The sequence below is a fragment of the Numida meleagris genome, chromosome 22 (genome assembly GCF_002078875.1).
Source record: "Numida meleagris isolate 19003 breed g44 Domestic line chromosome 22, NumMel1.0, whole genome shotgun sequence".
NCBI lineage: Eukaryota > Metazoa > Chordata > Aves > Galliformes > Numididae > Numida > Numida meleagris.
Window position 1 is genome coordinate 5,966,263 of NC_034430.1, and position 7,895 is coordinate 5,974,157.

The following is a 7,895-nucleotide window of genomic DNA, read 5'->3' on the forward strand; positions in this document are numbered from 1 at the left end:
GCTACATGGGGTTTTGTCCAGGGGGGCAAGTGTAGTTATAACCCTTGGGATGCAATCAAATGTATCTCTTGGAGTCCCAAACCACAAATGGTCAAACAACAACCTGAGAGAAATGCCTCTTATCCACTGTGGTGTTAGAGCTGCCATACATGGCATAGCGCTTCTGGGTCCTGGCGTTAAGGCAGTGGTTCCTGCTTTTCTATATGTTTGCAGAAGCAACATCCCTATGCTGTAGCTTGTGATGAATGAGTACTGCCACCTTAATGCCTCATCCAAGAGTTACTGTGTGGCAGCAGATGATGTTAAGTGGTGGCAGAAAGGCAACTGGCTGGCGTAGGAATCTGTGCAGCTGTGGAGGAGGTGTAAAGGCACAGGGCTGCGTTCATGAGGTGGGCACAGCCCAGGGGGCTGTGGGTGAGGGCTGAGTTGGGGCTTGGTGGGTGGAAAGAGGACAGAGTGGATAACGGTTCTGACTGCAGCCAGGAGAGGGGGAGAGTAATTAGGATTAACCCACTGTTGTCGAAATCAGCACTGAATCTGCAGAATGCCTTCTCGGGTTTGACCAATTCTCTGCTTTCCTGCGAGGGAAAGGACCGGCTGAAGATTATTACTTTCTGCCCTTTTCCATGTCCGAACTTCAGAAGAGAGCATTTAAACCGCAGAAATGTATTTATGCCAAAACCCGGGCTGTGTACGGGCTGTTCCGTGTCAGTGACGTTCGTTCTGCAGTCTGGCGGCCTCTTCTCCACAGCACAATCCGCTTTGGAGTCTCAGATAACGCCCGACGGAGGTCCGATCGCCGAAGGACTGCCCCGCGGCGCTCCTCCTCACTCAGACGCGGAGGGGCGGGGATAGCGCATGCGCAGCGTCGCCCTCTCCATCCGGGTCACCACCCCCTCCTCCTCCCGAGCTACCGGAGGCGATGCGGGATGAGGGGCCGCGCACGCAGGCGCGCTTGCGCCGCGCCGCGCCGCTCCCCGCCCGCAGGGATCGTTCCGCACGGCGCCGGCGAATAGCGAGGGGCTCTGGCTGCCTCCCCGCTCCAGGCGCCCCGCCTCGCTGCTCAGGGGACCCTCGCTGAGCAGTCGCTGCGCTCGCGCCGCCATCTCTTGTTCCGCCGCTCCTCGGACGTCGCACGTCCGTCCTGAGGTGAGCGCTGTGTAGCGGGAGGGCGCGGCCGGGCCGGGGGGAGCGGCTCCTTAGCGCTGTGCGCCCGGCCCCACACGGGTGTATATGTGAGAGCCTGGAACCCGCGGCGCTGCCGCCCCCCGTCGCCATCGCTCCTTGCGGTCTGGGAGCCGAAGGGCGGTGCACCCTGGGGTGTGTGGGGCGGCCCAGCTCCTCTGCTCTCGGGGTGGTCTGTGGGCGGTGGGGCTGTGGGTGACGGGACAGGGGTTGGCCCCACGGACGAGTGAGCGCAGCGCTGCGCTGTCGGCGTGGGGACGGCTGAACGGAGCGATATTCAGCTGTCATCCCGCTTGGGGTGGCCGTTCTGGCCTTGTTGCTTTCTGCCTCGTCCGTTAACGCCTCTCACCGTGTTGTTTCTATCAGTACTTAACTAACGGTGGTACATGGGTGTTACGCATCTTACCCCATCCCAGGGAACCTCTTCCGTGTTCCGACCGTGCTCAGTTACTGTTGCATAACCACTGGGATGGAGTTGGACAACACTAGCATTAACCTTGCGGGTTTATAGTTAAAAATGAGTCCAGTGGTGCGTTCCTTTGTAGAACGTGCCCATAAAACGGAAGCGATGCTTTTTGTAGTTCAGAGCCCTCTATGGAAACTTCTCAGCTTTGCTTTCCCACTTACAATAAATGCTGTGCGGTGAAACATGCAGAACTGTTGCACTTGTTGCTGAGATGTTTAATTAACTTGTATAAACGTTTCCCTCCAAGCTGTGTGCAGGACTTGAAGGGATAACTGCTTTCTCTCCTTTGAGTCAGTAAAATGTGGGATTCTGCCCTCGTTATCTAAAGGAACACAATGACTTCTCCGGTAAAACTCAGCATTTGTTACTTATTGAAAGAAACAGTGGTCTCCTTTGCAGCAGTGGGGATGCTCAGGCAATTTTGGCCTTGTTCAGCCTCGTTTGAGACTTGCTGTCATCACACACGGCAGAAAACACCTCACAGCGCAGTATTTTGTTGCCATAATTGAGTGCATTTTTGTAATGGCAGACCCTTACCAGGAGCTCTGGAACACAGCGCTGCATTGGGTGAACGATGCTCAGAGATACTATGAAGTCCTGGAGTGACAGCCAATCTGACCTGTACAGCAGCGACCAAGAAGAAGAAGAACAGATGATTTTTGGAGAAAATGAAGATGATTTGGAAGAGATGATGGATTTAAGCGACTTGCCTACCTCACTGTTTGCTTGCAGTGTGCATGAAGCGGTGTTTGAGGTACAGGAGGAAAAGGTAAGGTGAAGTGAGGCATTTCTGGGTTCGGCAGTGCAAGTATAGAGACGGCGGGGGATGTTCTGTCTGGTACTGCTGTGTATTGTGCTTGAGGGGGAGGAAATGAGCCACCCAAATTATTTACCAGTGAGTCAGATCAAGAATGAGTACGGTTCCCAAGAGGAGGTAGTAATGCAATTTTCAGGCATTTGAAATTGCCAATAGTGGTGACAGGGCTCCTCCTACAAAAAGGCTCTTCTGATTTTTCTTTTCATGTAAAGTAACAAATCTAAAGGAGGATTTAAGTAAAATCTGAAGGCAGATGTCCGTCTTTTACTTCTAGGCAAGGATTCTGTTGTAGGCTGTTATAAATTCTCAGAATGCATGTTCTGCCTTGAACTAAAATAACTTCTTGAAAGTGGCTTAAGACTTTATTATAAAATAAATCTCTTCTGGTCTGCTAACCTTTGTATTCAGTCAGATCTGTGCATGCCCTTTGCATCCGAGAGCATCAGGAATGATTATCTGTAGCACATGAGTGAGGGAAAAACTGAAAAAGGCAAGGTGGCACCTCCCTTCCTGCATGCACCTGTAACTCATGGATGACTAAATTGTTCCTGTTTCTGCATTCTCCAAAGCCTCTTGTGAGTGGTTCACACTCCACCTGCGTCGGTGGTTGTTACTACCTCTCGAAGAAGGCAGTGAAAGCAGCAGCTGATCGATGAAACATTAAGTCATGTACCGGACTAATTCAGCTCTGCTACAGAGACAGCAGTGCCCCATAATTCATTATCTGGTATAGAAAGTGTGCACTGGGAATACTGCCTCGCTAAATTACGTTGCGTGTCTGCCAGGGATTTGTCACTTTTAGGCACATTTCCTTTTTCCGTTAAGGCATTCCCACAGTCTGTCTGAGCGTATCAGGTGTGTCGAGGGCAATGTGTTCTTCTCTAACGATACCAGAGTAATTAGATGCGCCATGAAGCCATTGACGGATGTAACCAATTCTGGTTAATTTTAAACGTAATTTGGGAAATAGCGGTTGTGCTAGATTGTAGTTCTGTGTTTGTTCATTACCAAATTTGGTCAGAGTGCAGAAGGAATGGATTTTCTGATTTAATGAACACCTTGAGATGGTGCAGCTTGCAGAAAAAAATTGCCAAACTAATAATTCTAAAACTAATGTGGGCATCATCTGGAGAGTTTCTTTTGTCCTAATTAAAAGGGAAGTCAATGGCAACCTCATACTGTAAGTATTATTACAGGAGTCAACAGGATTTGTGTAAAGAGATTGCAGTCTTTTGAAATAGTTTTTTGAAACAAGTAAGTATTGTCTTTAGAAAGAGTTCTTAAAAGTTGTTGTTCTCTGCTCGTTTGCTCATGTAGATCTCTGTGAGTAACTGAATGTTGTCAAAGCACAGTAGATAAAATTGAAAATAGATCATGTGCATTCTTCTACTGATCTGAATCTGACTTCTTACAGTGAGTGAGAATACCTGCATTTAAACTGGGGAAAAAAATCTGCAAATTAGGTTTTTTGTAAGGAACTAGTAAATTAAAACAAGTTGAACCTTTAACAATGCAGTTATTGAGGAAATTGAACATAAGATTTCCAATTCAGTAATATTTGTTTATTTTTGCTTTTTGCAAAAAACAGTATTTGGTAGTAATAAGTCTTTCTCTTCTAGAGCAATCTCATTAATCCTGTGATTTTTTTTTTTACAGTTTCCTTAAGCACTCTGTGCTTTCTTTTATCCGGCATAAAAGTGAACTGATTTGCACAGTGTTTTCGGAGGTGCTCAGGTGAAAGTCAGGTGCGAGTGTACAGCTGTTTTTGTTGACCTCTATGCTTTTGGGTAACTGTCACTAGATGGCAGTTTGTGAGAGCTACAGGAGCTTCTACACGTCAGTGTGTACTCCTGGAATTTAAATAGTGAGATAGAGTAGGCAGAGAGACGTATGGAACGTGCAGGTTTAGAAGGGTGTTAAGGAAATGTATAGGATTTGGGAGAGTAAAGTGAAAGCAGAATGTGTTTTCATTGAGTGAAAGTGTTCGTGTTGTGTTTGGATAATCTTTGTACTTCTTCTCTAGGAAAGATTTGAAGCACTTTTCACTGTCTATGATAATCAAGTTACATTCCAGTTGTTTAAAAGCTTTAGAAGAGTAAGGATAAACTTCAGTAATCCAGAGGCAGCAGCAAGAGCACGGATAGAACTGCATGAAACTGACTTCAGTGGAAAAAAGCTGAAGCTATATTTTGCACAGGTATTATGGAACGCTAACTTGTTCTGCATGTATCCCTGTTTCTCCCTTGCTTCACGTTTGACAATTAGTTTCATTTCTGAGAAGTTTTGAAGCAACCGTTAACCTCTTGTCCTTCTACACAAGTATGTATTATCTACTCATCGACAGCTACATTGTCAACACAGACCAGTTTCTTAACCTGCATCACTCATCTGAAGTGTTGTATCAGGACAAATGATAAAACTGTGCTATTATTTTTCAATCTAGACTGGATTAAGCATTGTTAATGCAGTGAACAGCCATACATTACCGGGGAAGCAGACTAAATAAAAAGAAGCGCTTGTGATTTTATTCTACATCTCCTGGCCTTTGTCTTCAGGTACAGGTGTCCAGTGAAGTAGGAGACAAGTCCTACCTTCTTCCTCCACAACCTGTTAAACAGTTCCTGATATCACCACCTGCATCTCCCCCAGTTGGATGGAAACAGAGTGAAGATGCAACTCCGCTGATAAACTATGACCTCCTTTGTGCTGTCTCCAAGTTGGGACCAGGTGGGATATTTACCTGCTTTTGTTGTGTTATTTAACTTCAGAAGTACTTATCCAGTACATATTTGCTGTGAGAAGAACCAGGTCTCTCTTACATGAGGTTACTTACTTGAGTAAAGTGAGCTGTCATTGTTTACTTCGTTCTGTAACTGACTGAAATTATAACACAGAACTGGACTGGCTGGCACTGGCTCTGTGTCACCCATTTATTGAATTTTGCTGTAGTCTTAGTATTGTCCAACAAACAAGAAGAGGAATGAGATGTTCAATCTCTTGCAGGTTGGCGGCTGCAGTTGTTAAGGATGCTAATGTGGACTTTCTGTTGCATCATCAAAATTTTTCATGGGTCTTATTCAGAACAATGCTGTTTATTTTCCCTGAAAGGAAGGTTTATCTTTCACACATAGAGCCTGATTTGCTTTGCTGTGTAATCTGTGGAACTGGCTTCAGTGCTTATGAGGAGGAGGGAGCTGTCTGCAGTCCTAACAGGAGAGAAATGTTCTGACAAGTAGTGGTGTAGAAAAGGGAGCTACTTTCTTGTCCTCTCGGAAGGCCACTGCTGGGTACAGTAACAACGTAACTTCATAGGGAATCAGGAGGATTAAATATTTTCAAATGCATTTGTAGTTTTCCATTTAGAAATGTCCTATAAATGCGTAGCAAAAAGATGTCACTTAAAAATTTGTATGTTGCTTGTCTTTTGGTTGTGTTACTGCAGCTATTAAGGAGTTTTTGAGTTGAAGTGGCTTAATGCTGTTCCTTGAGGACATTCTTAGCACAATCTTTGTTTGCTGCTCCTCAGGGGAGAAGTATGAGCTTCATGCAGGAACAGAATCAACTCCTAGTGTCGTTGTCCATGTCTGTGAAAGTGAGACAGAAGAGGAAGATGAAATAAAAAATCCTAAACAGAAGATCATGCAGACAAGGCGTCCAGAACCACCTGCAACAATACTGAATGAATCTAAAGCATTTGATTGTACACTGGAGGTAGGGGGCACTATGCACTGTTAAACTGCGTGTTGCTCAGGATACTATCAAAAACTGGACACTTAATGAGTACGCACGTTGATGCCTGTAGTCCTGCTATATATTATATATAGCAACAACAGATTTTACTTGTAGTTGTCTCTCATGTTTGAGATTTTGGATGCCAACGCTCTACAAAGCACTTTAATTCTAAGGACTAGTCTCCCAAGTGTAGCAAATCCACCTGACTTACAATAGTGAAAAATAGGAAGTTTAGTTTTATTGAAAATGTTACCCTTCTCTTTTTACTGTGAAGTGTGGTGTACCAAGTGCTAAAATAATACTTTTCTGTCACTACTGGATTTGAAGAAGTTATTTGTATAGCCATTATAAACTGATCCATGCTGGTACAGCAGCTTCCAGTTATTTAAATGCAAGTGAAGCATACTCTTCACGTTAAAATTCCTTCCCAGTTAGTAATCTTCTGAGCTGAAGGTTAGTACTTGCTTTTCTCAGATCTGTTTTTAATTTGACATGAGGCACAAATACATGTATGGAACTAAATTCAAGCAGTTCTACTGACTACACAAAAGAGTACAGGATGAAGAACCACAGACCACTACTAGACAGACCCCGAGTCTGACTCCAGCGCTGCTGCAGCTACTGTCTGATGGTACACTGATGGCTACAACGGTTCGCACTGACATCTGTTTAAGAGTGAATTACAATATGCAGAGTGAAATAGGGATTGCGCTACTGAATGTGTTCTCTTATCCTCTCTACAAGTATGGCAATGTTTGTACCTCTCCAGTCCTAGGGATGGCCTCCATTTATAAATAAATCCAAGTGACTGTTATGACTGAATGGTGTGAGGAGATAAAACACCTAGGGTAAATTTCTGACCTGTGGTCCTAAACTCCGATCTGTCGTTTTTGTTTTTTTTGAAGACAGTCGCCTGGCTTAGCCAGCTGTTATGCAGTTTGAGCCCTTCTTTGCTGTTTTTCATTGAGACTTTTTCCTGTGCAGCATCCTTTCTGTCTGATAGAGCATCTGCTGCTTTAGAGACAAGGATGTATTTTTTAAAATACAGATCTTTAATTCTGTAAACTCATGTTAAGCACTTGAATAGGAGGAAAATATGCCTCATTGTGTGACATGTGCTCGTATGCTTTTATGCTATTTTATAACAAACCTTTTTTAGTCTACACAGATTGTTCTTTTTTCTATTATTAAAAAAAAAAAAAAAACCAAACTCCAAACTGAACAAGCCAGGCTGCTTATTTGCATATATAGAATTCATTCAGAAATTGGACTTTTTCAAATTGTTTTAGTGTATTTTAATTCTATATGAAGTGCTCATTGGACTTTCCGAAGTGTTTTCACTTGGTTGACGACAGAAGTAGTAGTGGTTGTGAATCTGCACGGGCACGGTAGTTTTCAGGTCCATATTGTGCCAGTTGTGATCCCTTCCTGCCACTGGCTTGCAGTTGCAAAGTGGGATCCTGCAGGCAGGTCCTTGTTCCAGAGGCAGGAGTGTATATGAGAAAGGCAGGAAAATGGAATTTGTTCATCTTGCCTGCAAAGGTACTGATATTTATGTATTTCTTCAAATATTCAAATCACTTTGTCTGACTCCTGTCTTGCTGTTCTGCAGTACAAAAAAAAAAAAAAAAAAAAAAAAAGTTGTGTATTGTCCATGAGACCTGTTCCAAAAAAAAAGCCCAAGAGGGAGACTCA

At 44.3% G+C, this 7,895-nt stretch overlaps 1 protein-coding gene across 1 annotated transcript; it reads left to right on the forward strand.

Annotated features, from left to right (window-relative positions):
- RCAN3 (RCAN family member 3) lies at positions 868-7,840 on the forward strand. Its single transcript, XM_021375137.1, has 5 exons — positions 868-1,149; positions 2,181-2,420; positions 4,492-4,665; positions 5,024-5,195; positions 5,995-7,840. The coding sequence occupies exons 2-5, from the start codon at positions 2,226-2,228 to the stop codon at positions 6,201-6,203; spliced, it is 750 nt and encodes a 249-aa protein (XP_021230812.1). The 5' UTR covers positions 868-1,149; positions 2,181-2,225; the 3' UTR covers positions 6,204-7,840.